General features: G+C 32.8%; 2 protein-coding genes across 3 annotated transcripts; both read right to left on the bottom strand.

Annotated features, from left to right (window-relative positions):
* Nucleotides 1-7,639: 7,639 nt before the first annotated feature.
* LOC133304661 (tRNase Z TRZ2, chloroplastic) lies at nt 7,640-11,926 on the bottom strand. The gene is made up of 8 exons (XM_061504711.1): nt 11,452-11,926; nt 10,858-11,020; nt 10,713-10,783; nt 10,121-10,216; nt 9,933-10,046; nt 8,741-8,809; nt 8,254-8,328; nt 7,640-8,008 (listed from the first exon to the last, which is right to left on the bottom strand). Exons 1-8 carry the CDS (start codon nt 11,827-11,829, stop codon nt 7,919-7,921), a joined length of 1,056 nt encoding a protein of 351 aa, XP_061360695.1. The 5' UTR covers nt 11,830-11,926; the 3' UTR covers nt 7,640-7,918.
* A 1,146-nt stretch (nt 11,927-13,072) lies between these two features.
* Nucleotides 13,073-18,766, bottom strand: LOC133304666 (putative BPI/LBP family protein At1g04970). 2 transcript variants are annotated; one of them, XM_061504718.1, is made up of 6 exons: nt 18,323-18,766; nt 17,727-17,866; nt 15,212-15,566; nt 14,860-15,108; nt 13,554-13,679; nt 13,073-13,464 (listed from the first exon to the last, which is right to left on the bottom strand). In XM_061504718.1, the coding sequence occupies exons 1-6, from the start codon at nt 18,728-18,730 to the stop codon at nt 13,267-13,269; spliced, it is 1,476 nt and encodes a 491-aa protein (XP_061360702.1). In that variant the 5' UTR covers nt 18,731-18,766; the 3' UTR covers nt 13,073-13,266. The 2 variants fall into 2 exon arrangements, with proteins under 2 accessions (XP_061360702.1, XP_061360703.1); XM_061504719.1 differs by lacking the exons at nt 13,073-13,464; nt 13,554-13,679 and adding an exon at nt 14,378-14,590.
* Between the last annotated feature and the right edge of the window lie 1,240 nt (nt 18,767-20,006).

Genomic DNA, 20,006 nt, shown 5'->3' with positions numbered 1-20,006 from the left:
CGATCGAGTCGTACCGAGTCACATCGATTCTGATGCATGACCGTTCTATTGCTTTACCTGAATTGGTTCTATAATCAATTTACCGATTTCTGGATCGACCTAGCCCGACCAAACTGATTTTATTAATATTGAGTATCAGTCCTTTTTGAATCTTTTATAATATAGACCTTTATGTGAGGTCCATACCAAAAATATTTCAAATTTTGGTTCTTTCTTTTTTATTTTTGTTACAACTCACCTAACCGTTCCGGCTATAAAGTGATGGGCGATGAGCTTCAATGGTCTTTGAACCCCTAACTAAAGCATGTCAACAATCATATCGGATAATAGAACAGGGACAACAAGACTAATCCAAGCACATATATAACTTAATTTTAAGCTAAAAAGGCTTATAACAAAACTAAGTTAATTTTGAGCCTCTACCTTTGATTAAGATTTTTATTTTAAGCCATCTTATTTTTAAGCTAAAAGTAGCCCAATTTGTTTTGGACCACGAGACATCCTAAAAATATTTTAGTTATTAGTTAAGTTAAATGAAAATCTACTAACCTTTAAAAACTATACCAAATGTTTGTAATAAAATATATATATAAAAAATACTTTACACAACAATCATATAGGATAATAGAACAGGGACAACAAGGAGTATCAGTAATATAATCATGTACTGTTTAATTTCTTTCAAAAAATTGAACTAAGCTATTAATTGTATGAGATAGGATATTGTGAGACCCAAGTTATGTTACACTCATGCGACACCCAGTCAATCTCACCGTTAGATCGCTTATGTTGATCTAACAGTTATATTTATTTTCATCTTTGTATGGTTATGATTTCTCAAATTTAAAGTGAAAGCATTAAATATAGGAAATCATAACTATACAAATGTAAAAATAAATATAAAAATTAAATTTGGGAAATCATGACCATACAAAGATGGAAATAAATATAACCGTTGGATCAACATAAGCGATCTAACGGTGAGATTGACTGGGTGTCACATGGGTGTAACATAACTTGGGTGTCACAATATCCTATCCCTAATTTTATATATAAGTCTATTTGGAGCACCTGATAAAGAAGATAGGATAAGTTATCTTATCCTATCTTACTTTTATCTCTTGTTTGGTGAGTTAATATGATATAATTAACTTATCCTATTGTCACATTTTATCCTATTCAATATATGATTTCTTATCTTACGAAAAGAGCTGACTTAGAATTCAATAGAAGAGGTGTTTACTACTATATATCCGCCTTTTCTATCTATTTTGTTAGCATGATGATTATCCATATTGCTGATGTGTTGTTTTATTATTTTTGCATATCATAGTCAAACCTCAAATAATTCCCAGTTCATTGACGAGGCAAGTAACGTGCCCTTGGCCCACATAAATGAGTCATGTGGATGTTGACCCGAGTTTGGAGCCGCTTGTCAAGAAAAATACTAGTAAATTAACTTGCGATTTATAATTGCACAACTAGCTCGCTGAATTGTTATGATACCTTTTAATTTGGATTATATAATTTTTTTTTTTTTTTTTTTTTATCTGGTTGGATAAGTGCAAGTGGACCAAGAGCTGCTGAGCATTTATTTGACTGAACCGAATAATCCTTTAACTAATGTTATCTAAATGACTTGCAACATATTATTCAAATTAAAAAATGTTAAAATTCGTAAAAAAAAATGAAAAATTATAGACGAAATAAATATTTTTTATGATAAAAAAAATATAAAATATTAATGTTGACAACTTTTTTGTTATGTAATGTAGGGATGATTATACTAAGCATGAGATACGAAGACATCACATCCTAAAAATCACAATACAAGTAATGAGATGTTTTCTTAAACAATTTACAATTAAAGTGTATGATTAATATTCTAATCTTAAATTAATTTTGTTGATTTGAGAATAGATTCTCTCGAGTCTTAGGGTGTGCATGACAACTTTTCCGGAATGAGTTTTTTTTTTCAATTTCTGTTCCTGAGAATAAAAATGGATGAGAAACTCGTTTGGTAAAATCGGTTTATTTTTTTGTTCCCCAGATGAACCGGTTTAATTTTTGTGCCGGAAAACAAAAAAAAGAATCAAAAAATTTATACTTTTCTCATTCTTGACACAAAAATAGAATCAGTTTTTTCTCTCCTCTCTCTCTCCCTCCCTCCCCTCACACAACAACACCAAACCAACACAAAAACAGAATTAGTTCGAATTTCTGCAAAACTCAAAGCTTTCTCCGTTAATTTCACTCTCCAACACGAAATGCCCCAACTACGGAGAATGACGGAAGCTGACAGCGCTGACGGCGATGATGTGAATGTGAATAATGTGAATGTGGATGCATATAATATAAGGATGAGGTAAAAACCAAACCCCACATGATGAAACAAAAGAAAGAGATTGCATACATCACTGTATGAACAGAAAGATTGGTAATTCAATATACCACCCAAATCTGAAATTTTACGAAAAAAGAAAAGAAAAGAAGAACACCTGTGTACACCTAAAATAGCACAAACACACCATCAAAATAAAACAAAATGACCCCCGTACGAACCCTAACACACAGTTCCCCGGATAACAAAATGGAAATTCAAATAAAATAACCCATCAATCAAATATAATGAATTAACAACACAAGAAGAACTTAGCAAAACGTTAAAAATCCTTCCTTTAACATAAAAATGTAAAAAATAAAAATAAAAATTGACAACCCAATCTTCAGTATATTGCATAAAAACGATAGGACCATATACGACCTTGTTTTCACTTTTCAGTTTTGTATTGTGCGTTGTTATTTGCACACTACAGTTGTTACATCTTTTTTATTAAATAAATAAAGATAATGAATAATGTATTAAAGTTTGATTTTTTATTTCTCGGAATAAAAAAAAATTGTGTTATCAAACGTAATTCTGATTCTCGGAATAAAAATAAAATATGTTAACAAACGTAATTCTGATTCTCAGAATTGTTCCAAGGCACAAAAATAGAGAATCATTTCTTTTCAGAAACAGTGCCAGTAATCAGAATGATTGTCATTCGCAGCCTTAGTTTTAGGGTGTGCATGACAATTTTTTCAGAATAATTTTTTTTTTTTTAAAATTTTTGTTCTCAGGAACAGAAATGGATAGAAATAGTGTTTAACAAAATCAATTTATTTCTTTGTTCCCAAGAATGAATCGGTTCAATTTCTGTGGTGGGAAACAGAAAAAAGAATAAAATAAATTATAATTTTTTTGTTCCCAGACACAAAATGAAAAACACTTGTCTCTCTCAATCACTATCCACCACTACCATCATCACCACCGCCACCATCACCATCTCGACATGACCACTGTCGTCACTGCCACCACTCCCGCCACCATTAGTACCACCATCGCTGCAATCATTGTCGTCACCACCACCACCATGTCAACACCACGTCACTACCACTGCCACCGTTGCCACCGCCATGCCACAACCACCACCACCCCACCATATGAAAAGGAAAGTGATGATCCAAATTTTTTTTGTGCTTAATAGGAATACTTTTTTATTCTATTATTTGTTGTGTTATTAAAAGCAATTCTCATTCTCAGAATAAAAATAAAATTTGTTATCAAACACATTTTTTTCTCAGAAATTGTTTGAAGGCACAAAAATATAAAAGAATTGTTTCTTTTCATAAATAGTTCCATGGAATATAATAGTTGTCATGCACACCCTTAATATTATAAAATACCGATTTGGATGGATTACTTTTTTTTTTTTTAAGAACCTGTTTAATTTTTTCAAAATAAAATTATTTTTCACTTTGTATGTGTATTTTGATATCTTTTTTATAAAAATAAAAGTCAGATACAAAAATAAAATAATACTTTTTCGAAACCAAAGGCCTGTGTAACGCCCAATAATTTGCAAGGATCAATGACTGTCCCCGCAAACTAACATTAGACTTTTTAGCGTACTTTATTCTCACTTACACACTTCTTGGGAACACTTTCTAGGAGGTCACTCATCCCAAAATTTCTCCAAGTTAAACATGCTTAACTACAGAGTTCTCCCGTTTCGAGCTACTGAAAAATATATGCATCTTGTTAGTATAGATAGTACCAAGTAATTCTTATATGCTATCTCCAATTGTACCGTCCCATACCAGCATAGTCTCTGAAATCACTCTATTTCTGGTGTTGATTCGATTCATTAATGTACCCTCAACTGCAACAGTTGGCATAAGCCGCTCATTTTCAGTGCTCTTTTGCACGTGCGATCACTCTCTACCCTTGCCAGCCCTTGGGATGTTACAGCCTATTTGAAATATGTTTTAAAAGACAATTTTATGATTTTCAGGATAAAAAAATAAAAAAAATAAACTCGTTAAAGTTTTGAAAATTATAATTGTTTTTTGTTTTTAGAATCAAATTTAGAGAACATGGGTTGTTTTTGTTTTGTATTTTGACTTTTAACTTTCAAAACAAACAAAACATAAAAAACACTTATTTCATTAATTATTATACAAAACAATTTTAAGAATAAAAAAATAGAATACAATCAAACACATCCCAAATTTTCTAGCCTTAACATGTGATTAGTGCAACTTACGAAAAAAAAATCAATAAAAAATAGTGTTTTTAAACCCTGCCTCACCCGGGGTCGACCCCGCCATTGCGTGCGCTTTGACCCCAAAAACTCCCCAGTTGAACCTGTGACTCCCGGGTCAGATGAGGTAATTGCATTTTTTTTTTTAAATTTACACCAGAAAAGACATCGTTTGGTGTATAAAAAAAACTCGTTGCTCCCTAGATCTAGAATTAGATCTAAAATCTGAATCATTCTTCTTCTTTTCTTCGGTCTTCTCTCTCCATTTCCTCCGTCATGCTGGTTCTTCTCTCTCCACCGTTGATTCGTTGCACCACCACCTCTCCTCCGCTATTCTCTCTTGGGTAAGAGATCTCCTTTAACATGTTGTTGTGGGTGCGTGAGAAGACAAGGTGGACCTGAGTTTGATGATATAATTTTTCATTATCTCCATTGGAATATGTGTTTTATACGTTGATAGTTTGATTAGCTTATGTGATATTGACTTGTGGATGTATGTTAAGTATGTTTTGAATATTTGATGATTGGTAGTTTGATTTTTTGAATTTTTCATATAGGACATATATTTACATATTTTTAATGTAAAAAATTGGGTCACCGAAGTGACCCCGTGATCCTTTGGTTAAACTCGTGACCCTTGATCTCGACTAAGTCGATGGTCGGGCCGAGTTTTTAAACACTGGTAAAAAGTACTAAAATCACAATTTTTTGATAGTCGATATTTTTAACTTTTGAAAAAAATAATTAAAATACTATTTTTTATTTAAAAGTGATTTTCAAAATATAAAATAATTTTGGTTTTTTAAAAAAATTAATCTAATTTTTGTTTGCATAAAATTATTATTTTTAAGTTCATATCACGTGAAAATTTTAATTCAACGGTTAATAATTAAAATGATCATTTTTTCTCTTTTGTGACCAATAATTTATCGATGAATGGATAAATTTTTTCATATGATATGTTTATGTTAAAGCAAAACATTATTAGTTTAGGGGATTGATTTTCAATTTTATTAAATTATATTTTGTTTTATTGTCAGAGTTCATTCATGATCTTCTTATTTAGTTTTATTCCATATTAAATCTTAAATTGATTTCGTCATAAGTCAAAATCAACATTAATATATTGAAAATAAACCGAATAAACCTTTAACTCGTGTTAACTAAAGACTTGCATTATTGAAATTAAAAATTGTTAAACGTGATCTCTTGTAATCCTTAAAAAAAAAAAAACAGTGTAGCACAACCTGTAAAGATGACCTAGTACAAATGGATTGGCTCGATTATTTTTATTTTTTATTGGACTATGAAAATCAAGCAATAGCCTGTTGTGTAATGTGTGATGTGCTATGATCACGGATACAGACACGGGATACGGGACACGATGCTGACACATTAATTTTAAAAAATGTCATACTTTGACATGTTGGGACACGTTTTGATATTAATTTTTTTTTAATATATATAATATAATTTATATTTAATACATATAAGAGTCCATAATAAGTCATATAACCAATCAAATATTTAAATTTCATAACATAAATATAAATATAAATAAATTTTCGTATTTTGTTAATTTTTCATATCAAATTTCATAATAGAAAAAAATTAATTTATAAATTATTTCTTTTATATTTAGTTAAAAAAATAAAATTAAGATTGTTTTTTTTTTTATAAAAAAACATGTCCGAGCGTTGACTGCGTGTCGGAAAAACGTGTCGGAGAGTTGACCGCGTATCCCTAAATATTGACCGCGTGTCCGACAAATTTTCCAATTTGGAGCGTGTCCGTCGTGATGTGTATTCTGATTGAAATATACTGTTAGCCAACAAAACAGTCTCTCTTTAAAAAAAAACAAAACAAAATTAAAATGAACGATATAAAAATCGGACTGATGATTGACCCAGTTACTGAATCAGTGGATCATTATCCAACTGAGTGGTTACAGGTTGAATTGCTTGATTTGAATTTATATGAAAGTATATAATAAATATTATTGTAATAATAAAATATCACAAATAACATGAGGGCTAGGTTTGAATCCTGGTAGGACCACATTGGGTGAAATGAATTTTTAAAAAACACCAAAACTGGTTCAACGATCAATTGGGGTTCTGATTTCCCGATAAATCGGCCGGTACGTTCTGATTTTGACAACATTGATTAAAACCTAATGGAAGTATACAAGTTATATTTAAATATTATAACTTTGAGGGAGGATTAATTTACATAAGTGTAAAAATAAGAAGCCTCATATCATATTGTCATATTTCTTACAACTACAAGAATATTGTCATATTATTTTGCACAAGGGATTACTTTTAAATATAAAATATTAGAAATGATACCTAATATTAAAAAAAATATTATAAAAAATAAAGTATGGTTGAGTCAACGCAAAATGTGATATAATCTCAAAAAATAAAATAAAAATACATTAGGTCAGACTGAAACACAAACCAATATCTTTGGACCAGACTAGGTCCTAGCACTTTTTTTTTGGGGTCAAATGGCCCATAGGGCTAAATTTTGTAAATTTGTAATAATAACGACATAATAAAATTACAGCTCTATACTGCTTACCAAAAAAAAAAAATTTTACAGCTCTATACTTGTCACGGTTTGTCCAGTGTATAAGAAATTAAGAACATAAAAGAATGGATACCCTTAAATTAAAATGTTATATTACCTTATTATACGAAAAATTTATATTTTTCTGTCTCCTCATTGATATTATATAAGTAAGATCCTATGAAAATTTGTAAATATTTATAAAAATAAATAAGTATAAAAAGTTTACACAATAAAATTATATGAAATTTTAGTAGGAAAGAATCCATTCCTAGGAACACAATTACCTCTAAAATATATCCTGAGATGGTAAAGAAGAGATAATTAAAACTATTCATTCACATATACATTTCCATTGTGCAAAAGAAGAATAGAATATAACCAATGCATCATGAATAATCACCACTAGCAGTAAACAAAATAGATACCCAAAACAGAGCTACGACAACATATTGTACTAAAAACATTTCTATGAACCAATGATTTATAGCATATAGGAACATATGAAACGGACTTAATATAGAATCTTTAACGCTGACCAAACTGTAAATTACATTAGAGGTGTGACTACTAAGTCGTGCTACTCGATTTCGTAGGAATAAATAGTAGATTACATGGAAAAAAAAACCAAAAATAAATATACCTCTCTAATTTACAAGAAAACTATGAAGCCGAGATACAACTGATGACACTTTTTTTGTTTTCTCGGTACTCGTTAATATGCTGATAATGGTAAGGATTGACATGACTTTGAACACTTAAGAGTACAATGATTTGAAGCCTTCTGTAAGAGGAACCACTTTCGCTGACACCTTGGACTGCAATTTTGATGCAGCTTGACGAATATCCTGAGTATGAAAAAAATAAAAATAAAAATAAAAATGCCTATTTTATTTACTGACTTGTTAAAGAGGCACAAAATTTTCTTTACATAATTATAAAAGTGGTACAAGAGGATATGCCCCTCCAAAAGGAAGGTCAAGACAAATTCACAAATCCTGAAGTTTTGCATCTAAATGGTACACATGCTGATATGAGCACTTGGGGGATGCATGTCCGCAGAACTAGTATAAAAGGAAAACTGTAGCATTACCTCTATATTGTATCTTGATGAAAAATGAGTCAACAGAACTGCTTTGTTGCGAATCCATTGAGCATTTTTGATGATCTACACAATGAACACACATTTACTAATCATGAATCTCCACGAGTAGAGTCATCATTTTGAGAACCAGTCAATCACAAGAATAAGCAGTGGGAATTTGTCTAGAGGTTCTAGGTTTTTATCTAGAAATGACATGAGATCGAGTAATAAATGCAATATGTTATATGACTAATAATCTATGTACTTGGTTCTTAGTTGCAGTCTAACTATTCTGTAAAATACGAATTTGGCCACAAAAATTTGTTGATAATAAAAAAGATTATGAAATGGCTATAAATTACAGGACACCTGACTTATACAAGATAGAAACATAAAAGAGGAAGCGCAAGCATGAGAGCTGCTAAAGTCATCTTGGTGTACCTTGATTTGTCAAGCTACCTATAAAGTAGCCATAACAGAATTAACGTCACATTACCTCAAATAGATGCGTATGACCATGTTGCCGAGCATGATCTATGCTGAATGATTCATCTAGGAAAGTTGCCTATTAAAAAAGTTTTAACAATCAAACAAAGTAAACAAAAAGGATAGAGTTAAGATAACAATAAAGAAGTAAGAAGTACGAGCACACTACAAAAAGAACAGCTATAGCATTTTTGAAAAGTTTTAATTATTTTTTTTCGAGTAAGCCAAGACCTAGAGTCTAAAAGTACTGTCAATACCAACTTAGGGGTCTCTAGTAATTCTGATATCAGCTACACAACAAAGAGGACAAACAATTGGTATACAATAAAAGCAACACTGGCACACAGCCAAAGGCAATTGCTTTCATTATACTGTTAGTTAATCTATAACTTGTCACAATTAATTGTGACAAAGAATGACTAGGAAAGGAGAAAAGGTAAAAGTTAAAGAAGGAGAAAAAAGAAAGAAGAAAGTCCCATATCACATTAAATTTGATCTATTTTATTCTCCTTCTTGTAACCTCTCACCTATTGTCCTTCTATCTTCACATTTGTATAAGGAAAGCAATTTCTTTTTTTAACTTCAATAAGAGAGGAATGGATGGCAAGCAGGAAATCCTTGTCTTTTTTCCCCTTCTCTATGGGATAAAAGCAGAATTAAGAAGAAAGGAAAGACTATAAACGAATAGGACAAGAAATCTGCCAGGAATACAACATACAGCGAAAGCGAGCAGAAAAATCATAACCAAAATACATAAAACAATAAGGCCCTGCAATGTCTTCGTAAACCCCTCAAAGAAAGAAACCCTGTATTATCAATAACTGAACACCATAAAAAACTATAACCTCATCCTTTACATTATTTGTTTTCTTTCCTTCCAATTCCACTCTGACCAAGCACAAATGAAAAGGGTTAACTGGAAATTCTCATGAAAATACCTCAAGTGGTAAAAATGATCAGTAAGAAAAAGACCCCCTTCTGGAAAGGAAACATTAGATTAGAAATTTATTTAATTTATGGAATGAGATAAACTTGAAGGCTGCTTTATGCTGCGGCTTCTTATATAGTTATATATTTTAAGATGCTGTCCCATATTTGAATTCTGAACTTCTATTACTATTGTCTATCTGTAAGGATTTCAGTAGATCATGATGTCAATTTTCAAAGTCGGCAACTCATTTCATTAAAAGATTGTGTTGTACCTCAGTTATAAGAATTTTGGCTCTCAATGCATCAGCATTAAGTGGGTCAAGCATAAAATCCGATGTTGTATCACCGGTGAAGGCCACCTCAGGTGATAATATAACGTCAGTAATCTACAAAGGAGAGTTCATTAAAAGTAAAGATCAAAGAAGATTTAAATCGGAATTGAGTTTCAGTTATTACAAACCTCAACACCTGACTTCTTTAATTTCTCAATTTGTTTTCCGTTCAGGTGCATGTACTGCTTCTTCAGCTTTTTCCTGATTGAGTAGACTACATAACCCTGCATAATACTACCACGTTAGCATTGCTCTTATTCTAGGAGACCTAAAAAGCATTCTTGTACTGTTCCAAGTATTAACATTAGATAAATCCAGATGATTACCATGGGGAAAAAATCAGTTAATAGGAGCTCGCTCATTCTCATTGTTCTCTATCTCTCTCTCTTTTAATATATATTTTAAACAATAAGATTCATGATTAAAATGTTTTATTATGAGAATATATCACACAAAAGAGATGTATAGAGTACATGAAAAGTACACAAAATAAACAACTAAAAATTAAAGCAAGTATGTGGCTTCAAGAGTCAAAACATGAGGATAACATTTCTCAACAAAATTTCAGACTGGAAATATCTGGCATCGAAAGACAACACCATAGATGACAACACAAATACTGTTCAAAAGCTTGAGATATGTTTTAATACTGATACAGTGATACTCATAATATTCCTCAGTTAAAAGACAACGGCTACAGAATGACCGCTTGAAAGATACCTGGCTGGGTATAACATGTTGAGTTCTGAATGGTCGGACAACAAGGTTATTCCGTATCTCATATGTCTCCCCTGAAATGAAACTTCACAAATCATATTTCATTGAAGAAAACCCCTGATCATTAAAGAAAGACAGAGACACATACCCACATCCAAAGCAACCAATTCAACGTTCAATTCAACTTGGCCCATTGTCTTGTGAATATCAATCAGCTTCTCAACATCCTCTTTGATGCAAGGAGGCACAAATACAGTGGGAGGTTTCAAATTGTATAAACCCCGGCTAGCTACATACATTGGCAGCCCTCCCTAAATCATTCAAAATCATCATGGGCTCATGCTAAGTGTACACTCAACATCCAATGTACAAGGGACAGAGAAGGCATAAAGCTCACCAACAAAGTACTAGGATGCAAAAACACATTCACAAATCACAACAAATAGTGAAGACTGAAAAGAAATGCCAGCATTAGATTATCTAAAGTTCTAAACTGTTCTTAATATGCTATCAATGTTAATGCTTACAACCATAAACAGACCTATGTTCTGGTAGGAATAGTTAGGTTTTTCAGGTCACAAACTGTATGTTAATCAATAATGAATTTGGCTTTTCTATCAATAATCAATATCTTTAGATAACTTGGGCTTTGTGTAATTTTCTTCTTTTTTCCCTTCTACTAATCAAAAAGCAAAAAGAAAAATAAACAAGAACATCACTACACAAAAGTGGAGGAGCTTACAATGTGATCAAGATGAGCATGAGTAATAAAAACGAAGTTTTGATGAATAGCTCTGGTTGGGCACCTCCCAATATCGAAAGTGCACTTGAATTCAGGGATTATGATACAGGTCTCTTGACCTCCAATTGAAAGACCCTCTATAGAATAACCTTCCAAGTCCAAACCTTTACGTAAAACCTGTGACCGGGCTATCCTGTACTGTTCTTCGTGATCAATAGCTTTGCTGATTTCGGATAAATACCCCGACCCTTTAAGGGCATTGACGTGGGTTTGCAATGAAACTTGGTGGTGGTTAAGTAGCTTTTGAGAGAATATGGGTTGGTGAAATGGGAATATTTGAGGGGTCTTGAAGGCTGAATTGCTAAGAGAAATTTGCATTATTACCTGCTGAAATCGAACAGAGACAGAGAGGGAGAGATTCACGAGGGTTTAAACTGGGTTTTGCAAACGTTTGTGTCTGTCTGAACCACCAGTTGATGGCATGGTGTTGGAGGATAAGGTTAAGTTGCAAAACAGCCGTTTTGACTCTTTACAAATTAATTTCATTTTTAAATTTTAACAAAATGTTTTTTTTGATGACTTGATGTAGTTTTTTGTTTTTATTTTGGTACAGAAAGGGTTGATATAGTTGTTATTACAATCATTGTTTAATTACAAAGTTACTATTGCCTTTTCTTTCTTTCTTTTTTCTACATAATTATTATTGTCATTTCAATTTCTCATTTTAAAAACTCGAAGAAATTTTTTTATATTTTTTTCGGAATTCACATGATTTTAAAATATATTTCTTAGAAAATATTTTTTTAGTGAAAATCAACTAAACATGTTTAGTGATTTTAACCTTATTTTGCTTTTATTAAATAAAAACAAAACAGAAATTACGAGTATAATAATTAAAAACTATAATATTTATCATTAAGGCCGATCAAGATTATATATATCCTAAATGTGATGATGATTGTTAATTTGTCAATATAGCATATTATGTCTGCTTTTTTTATTTTATTTATTGTACCTATTCTTTTTTCATACTTTGTCGCTTCTCTTCATATTTTAATCTAAGAATATTGAGAATGAATAGGTAAAATAGGTATGTAAAAAGATAATCATAATAACCTATCCCAAATAAGAATTAATAGACTTCAGATTCAACTCCTTGGTGACAAAGAAGAAACGATGAAAATATTCATTTCCGCATTGCTGAGGCTCAGAGACTCAATTCCTCGGTGGCAAACCAGAGAGTGTTTTATGCAGCACATCGAATTTTATGTACCCAAAATTAACCGCAACCCAAGAAAGAAAAAGAAAAGGACAGTGAGAGTGAGAGTGAGAGTGATTCTTGATGGTGTCTAAAGGATGTTGCTTCCATCCTTGTATCATATGACAATTCTATTCTGCAATTGAGCTAAAGCTTCACCTTTACATCTTCCCTCAAACTTCTTCCATTCTACTGATAGTCATTTTCCCCACTTATATTGACTTTTTGGGTGTCCAAAATCCAATATCATTCCACAATAGGGAAAGCAAATCAACTTGTTTTATATGATGTTAAGACTATTTATTCAGTGTATTGATCCGTAAACCAGAATTTGTTGGAGTTGAGATGTGCAGGCTACACGGCAGGTATAATTTTCACTACTAAACCTCAATTTACATGAGAATTCATGGTGCCACTACTTGTATCAAAGTCTGTATTTTGTACACCATGGCGTGATGGTTGCACAATTAACAAAAGAAAGAAGATTGCACAAGTAGACGTATCATCTTGAATTCTGATAAGGAATATTTACAATCCATTTACAAAACACTTTTTATCTACTCAATTAATTTGAAGAAAAACTTGTCTGATTCTGCAACTGCTACATCACTGCAAACTGCGATTCTTGAAGTTGACAAGATTACCTCCGCATTTTGTAAGATGAAACCATGAATGATGGGCAAAGGTAACCCTTTACTGAGATGTGCATTTGCATACGGCAAGAAGACAGTTTCAATAAGCGTCCATACAAAAGGCTGCAGTAGGAAAGCATAACACACCTTTATCAATTGAAGAAGTTTTAAATTTTTATTCACTATATACATTATATACAACACAAGGGCACCTGAATCAAGTACATCCGCAGATTGCCAATATTGCTCCATTTCAATGACATTGAAAAGTCATCCAATCTGACAGCACCTACGAGGTTGTTACCATTGATTTTGATAGAACCCGAAGCTTGAATTACCTGTGCAAACAGGATGTAGTATAGAAATAGTGGTCATTGTAAAGGATCAATATTACAACCACAAACAAGAAATGACAATTTATTGTAAGGTGGACACAGATGAGAAGAATGCCAAAATCTGATGAATAATGGAAACTCTGGCAGCAGTAGAAGACAGGATTAGGATACGGAGGGTGGCACTACTATGGTACCATAATTAAATTATAGGGGTTAGATGGAAAAAGAGAAGAGACTCTAAATAGTTGGCATCTGATGATTATATGGTGTGTTATGTGATGCAAATTGCAAACCACTAATTATCTACACTACTAATTAGTAGTTCAACTAGTATAAGCATGGCCCTTGTACTAACATCATAAGATTCTAAAGACAATAAGAATCCTAATATTCTGACACAGTTCACCACTCTATCTTAGCTTTAATTTTTTTAAGCCAGCTATACCATCATAATGTGCCGTCTATCCACCAGTGGTGTGCATAGTGTCTGGATAAAATATATTCCATGCACAATTACTAATACTAATAAACCTATACAATTATGATAAATTAGCAAGTCTTTTGTAACAAACAGCCCCAAAATCAAAACTAAACTAAACTGCTAAAATGATTAGGTCTTTAAACTCAGCCTTTCTTGATGCAAGTGTATCCTACATCACGAATGTAAGGGAAACCATAATTATTCTAGTTTTTAACAGGTAATTACTGTAGTTGAAGCTATCATTGATAGCAATCCCAGAAACTGATAACTATTCATGAGTCTGAAAATGAAAATTATACAGGGCAAACACAAACAGTCTCTGTAACCAAAGCAGCCCAGGACTGTGGACAAGGCAATCCAGCGGAGTGGAAGATTGATTAGCTAGGTTCTTGGATGAATGAGAGTATTGACAAAGCTGATATGGATTAGCTTCCTGTTAAAGAAAAAAATAATAATGTGTAAAAGTGGGGTGCTCAAAGTTGTACAATTAAGGTTTTAGAATAGAAAAAGGTTTTTGTTCAAAAGCTTCACATTGCATGCAGAGCTCCATTTTACATCCACAACAACCATAGAATTCATCGTAAACAAAATAATATCGAGTATAGAAACACCCAAGTAATATTCAGAATGGTGATAGAAAAAGCATACACATAAATAAATTATGACAATAGATGTAATTGATTTAAATATTAATGATCCTACCAATGAGATGCATGCCACTGGTATTACTTTATCTTCTTCCAAAACATCAATTGTTAAGTCTGCAAATATGACGGAACCAGCTTTCTGATTTGAAATTTCCACAACTGGAGGAGAAGATAAAGATATATTCAAGTTCATGTCATGATTTGGGTATTTCTTGTACAGCTGGGGAACAACAAATCTCCATTCTGCAGTATTCAATAGAGATTGATCTGGTACTTGGTCCACAACCCAGTGCATAAAGTTTGCCTGAACACAGAAAGCAATTTCTCATTTGACACCAATCTAATGATACACAACCATTTTAAGAAAATCCATGCTTTTAAGACCATGACCAAACATCCAAACTTACATCATAATACAAGGCTGAAGCAGAGTTAAAAACAGCTTCATCCAAAGTGATTCCAAGCATTTTGGATGAATTTGTGCAGAGAATTGGAAGTTTTGAGTTCTTGTGGCTGAGGCTAGGAACAGGAAGCAAAACACTTCTTTCTCTAAATAATCCATTGGTTTCAAATTGGATAGACGAATCACTTAATAAAACATCATTGACAAAGGTTACATTCAAAGAAGCATGATCATTGACTGGAACCTCGTTTGGAAGACTTCTCAAATATGATTCAACTCTTGAAATCCCTTCTTTAAGTTTCTTGGTAATAGCATTTTCTACTGTTGACCCAATTAGCCCTTCAAAAGCATCAACTATCCTGTTAGATATGAAGCAAAACTAAAAGTTATAAAAACCATATAATCATATTATTTGCCAGACAAAAGTGATAAGTCAATATGTGAATAGAGGATGATAAAAACTCAACATGCTGGAAGCCTCCAAATATTGTTTACTTGAAAATTACAGAGTTCATTAACTAGAACAAGATAGATCCTATGATGTACTTTCTCCCTATTTCAAAAAATATCATGTTTGAGTGAGGATTTATCAAACTAGCTGCAAAAAGTTGGAAATTGTACGAGAAAAAGATCCTCCTGATGGTGATCTTAGGTATAGTGTTTCTAGGCCATAAAAAAATGACCAGTGTGACGTTGATTACAGAGTGAAGATTCTTTCAAGAGCACATGATTTGAAATTGTGGATATGATAATTATCATATTCAGTGTATATATATGCCTTCCACATTTTAAAGTCAAACCTATTTCAAGTTGATACATTCTTCAATAAATGTTTCATCATATTGTTCTCTGCTTTTGAGAATTATTTTCAGTTGAAGGAGAACCTGAAGAAAACAAGAAGAGATTCCGCTAGATAAGAATGACAGAAAATTCCTGATTAAGATGAACACGCTAGCTAATGAAATTTCTCCAGATGTTTTTTGTACTGGAGGACTTTATTTGTGCTACAGCCAGAGGCGGAGCCAGGATTGTTAAATAGGGGAGGCGAATTTTTTTTTTTATATATACCAACATGTAATAAACATTCAGAAATTTAGTACCACCAAATCTAGATTTTGTCCACTTAATTTTTCATCCAAGAAATGCCAAGCTTATTGAATAAAACACCAAATCTAGAGTAGCCATTAGAATTGATCTAGTGAGGGATTTTGGTAGGTTAGATTATGTGTTCAATTCCCAGTTGTATTAAAAAAAATGATCGAAATGATGTTTTAAAAAAAAAAATAAGAAATATAAATTTTAGTACTATATACTCTTGTTAAGTAGCAGGGTTAGGACAAAAGAAAACACAAACAATAACCACCCTCACACACCACAGAATTGACAACAGGAATAGTAAAAAAAAAAAGAGAGAGTAAAACAACCTTAACAAGATATACAATAATCCCGTGGTTTATTTTATTACAAGGTGAAATTCACAGGCATATTGCCATGGTAGAATTAATGTTGCTAAGTACGAAGCAACAAACAAAGAAGGGATAGTAGAAAACTATTATACAAAATAGAAAAAGCTTAAAACTCAAACGTGACAGCATATACACACACAGCCACCACTAGAGTCTTCAACCAAAACAAAAAACTGCGGAGTTACGCATAATTATGAGTATCTACGAACTATACACACATAGCCTTTATCATAATATATATTTACTAAAATCAGTGCTTTCAGAAGAAGCCTTCAATGTTCTAGTCTCCATAGCCATATCCACCTCCAGAGCGACCATCACGTCCATACCCTCCACTAGAACGATCTTCATGCTCATTCCCATATCCACTTCCAGAACATTCATCTTCATAACCACCACCAGAACGTTTTAAAAAATCATTCTATGTATTGTTAAAAAATTTCATCAAATTCAGGGGGGGCGGTCGCCAACCCCTAGCCCCCCTCCCTCCGCCTCTGGATACAGCAAGTCCCATGTTCATAGAATATGGTTGTATTGTTACATGCATAGACACCAAATAGCCAACCAAAAGATAAGTTCGGTGGCCATTTTAGGTCATATGGTTAGTCCAAGCCCCACATTGATTCAATATGCTTAGATTATGGCATAATCACCTAATAGCCAAGTACAAGATACTATGGTCTAGCCCTTTGGCCATGAGGCTCACTCTATTCCTAGTGTGTTGTCTTTGGCCAGTTGGACTATTTGGTAATGCTGCAAAGTGCAAACTAGCAGAGGGTTTAAGCACTAAAACAACCTCAGAACAAAGTGGTTGCATACAGCTTGTTCTGGTGAGCTATAATACTGTTAACACTATAATATTCATAAATGCAGAAGATATAGAATTTAGACATTAAGAATATACCATTGGGAAGGAAAACTGAGGCATCTACATTTAAAAGGAAGAAAGATAATTGGCTGTCAACACAAGTTCAATAAAAGCAACAAAGGATACAAGAAATATGAAATCTAGAATCCTTTATGAGCTAGAATCAAATATGGATATTGTCATACCCTTGATAAAGCAGAGATGCACCTCCATCCAATTTTATTGAAATAGCTTCAACATAAGATCTGCAGTCCTTAAGTTTCAGCTCTAAAGATCCTTCCTGGTTCTCCAAACCCAATGTAAGTCCGACTTCCATGCCTTCAACCTATCCAGCAGTAGCACTTATCAAAATCCTTTTTTATTAAAGTCGTGAAAAAAGATGAACGGATAGAAACAGTAACAGTAGTAACAAGAAATAGGTATCTTTTTGAGCCCATGCACACAAGAATAATCACAGATAAGGAAATTAACTTAATATAAAATAAGTAAAACAAGAATACCACATACAAGTTCCATACCGAGTGCTACAGTGCAGTTTATCATTAAATAAGTTAACATCAGTAGATACCAAAACCCACAATAGAAAATGACACGGTATCCTTCAAATCACAAAGCATCCAATTTGCAACAGCGCCTCTTTAAATTTCAACTAACAACAAGCAACAAGTGAACCAAAGAAACCAACCCTCCTCCATAAAGAGATTATGTTCTAATAATAACACAATTTTGCTACTTAACAAAGCATCATTCTTTACATAAATACATGAATTCATTTTCTTACCTGAACTTGTGCTCTACCTTTGTCAGAAATCTCAACAGGCCCAAGCCACGTACTATAAGAGTAATACCAATTCATGCTCAAATTACAAGTAACCCCAGAAGCTAAAATTGAAATCCCAGTCTCCGCAGGCTTGACATGCGAAGAAGGAACGTCGATTTGGTATATTGTGATGTTGGAAAGCACCATGTAGACATTACCCACAACTGGGATTTTCGCAGTCTTTTCAATATTCGGCAATCGGAGTGAGATTATTGAGGAAATTGCCTCGTTCACCAGCAAGTCTTTCACAAAATCAAGGCCACTCTGGGTAATCAACAAGGATATAAAAGCTTGGTCTTTAGGTTGAAATTGAGCATACCCATGATTCAAGGAAGAGGCTAATAGAAGCAGAATAAAGAAAGGTGCCATTTTGATTTATGCTTAGCGAAAATTGGACTTGTTCATCTTTCGCAAGGACAAATGGTAACTTAGGGAAAACTTAGGTACAAGGAAAACTTTCCCAAGGCTCAAACTCAAAACATTTGTACATGAAAAGTCAAAATTGCCCATCCTTGTCTTTGCCTTTTTCTGGTGGGTGACCCAATTCCTTCACAAATCATGGTGGCCTCATGGGTTAAAACCGTTAACAGATTTGACACTGGAAATTCAGTTAATGGTTAAATACTGTGGTAGTAATTAAATATTGGATGTTTAAAAATTGTTATTTGGGAAGCTTAGCTCTCAATTATGATTTTTGTTAGTGGAAAACGAAAAAGTACCTTCTTGTTGTTCAGTTATACATGTGCCTAAATGATGCAATTCAAAACAAGAAGAGGAATAACCACAAAATGAAATAATATGTGGAGGGCGGAACCTTTCATTCGTGATTTATCCACGAACTTGTAATTTTAGTTTTGGGACTTATATAGTATAATTGATGGTAATGCTATTATATTTTCATGGAAAATTTATTATTTAATGCACAATATACCTGTGCGTTTTATCCTCAGATTTGACAACTAGCTCAAGAGATAAGAGTTGAGCTTCTCCATGCCTTTAACCATCTTGAATGGCAATTCCTCCTGTACAGATACGTTGATTGAAATCTATTGCAAGTTTTACTCCAAGAAACGGGTTTTTTTTATATTTTTCTTTCCTTTTCTCCTCGGTGGTGATACTAAATATAAGAGTTGAATCATAATACTTAGTTTACAGCTCAGTTGCACGGTTTATCTTTCTTTCTTCATTAAAAGTACTAAAGTTAGAGGTTTTCCTTAATACTAAGGTTACTGTTAATTACCAACAGACAAGAGGCATTCATTGTAATCCTTGTTATATTAAACTACACAACATTGGTGCTATTATATAGCAAACCAATTGAAGAATACAAAGAGACACACTCAATGTGGGACTATACAAAGAGACACACTCAATGTGGGACTTCTATACTATATACAGCAACACTTCCCCTCAAGCTGGAGCATATAGATCGTATGCACCAAGCTTGTTACATATTTGGTCTATCCTAGGTCCTCTCAAAGACTTAGTAAATACATCAGCTAATTGATCATTTGAGTTGACAAAATGAGTGACTATATCTCCTGAGAGAACCTTTTCCCTAAGGAAATGACAATCTATCTCAATGTGCTTAGTCCTTTCATGAAACACTGGATTTGAAGCAATATGCAAAGCAGCTTGATTATCA

The sequence above is a fragment of the Gastrolobium bilobum genome, unplaced genomic scaffold (assembly GCF_033153095.1).
Source record: "Gastrolobium bilobum isolate Gb01-03AN ecotype WA unplaced genomic scaffold, APGP_CSIRO_Gbil_v1 utg2366, whole genome shotgun sequence".
NCBI classification, from domain to species: domain Eukaryota; kingdom Viridiplantae; phylum Streptophyta; class Magnoliopsida; order Fabales; family Fabaceae; genus Gastrolobium; species Gastrolobium bilobum.
Note: the sequence above shows the minus strand (reverse complement) of the source record. Positions and strands in the feature narration are given on the sequence as shown.

Bases quoted from the DNA above. Each gene is read 5' to 3' on its own strand.
- LOC133304661 (XM_061504711.1), bottom strand. From the start codon at position 11,829: ATGCAAATTTCTCTTAGCAATTCAGCCTTCAAGACCCCTCAAATATTC. The intron at 11,021-11,451 runs GTAAGCTCCTCC...TGAATGATTTAG, and splicing joins ATGCTCATCTTGATCACATT to GGAGGGCTGCCAATGTATGT. The intron at 10,047-10,120 runs GTTTGTAATAAC...TCTCCTTTGTAG, and splicing joins TAAAGAAGTCAGGTGTTGAG to ATTACTGACGTTATATTATC.
- LOC133304666 (XM_061504718.1), bottom strand. From the start codon at position 18,730: ATGGCACCTTTCTTTATTCTGCTTCTATTAGCCTCTTCCTTGAATCAT. The intron at 13,680-14,859 runs GTAGGATCATTA...CTGTTTGCACAG, and splicing joins CAGTGGCATGCATCTCATTG to GTAATTCAAGCTTCGGGTTC. The intron at 13,465-13,553 runs GTGCCCTTGTGT...TTCCTACTGCAG, and splicing joins TGCGGATGTACTTGATTCAG to CCTTTTGTATGGACGCTTAT.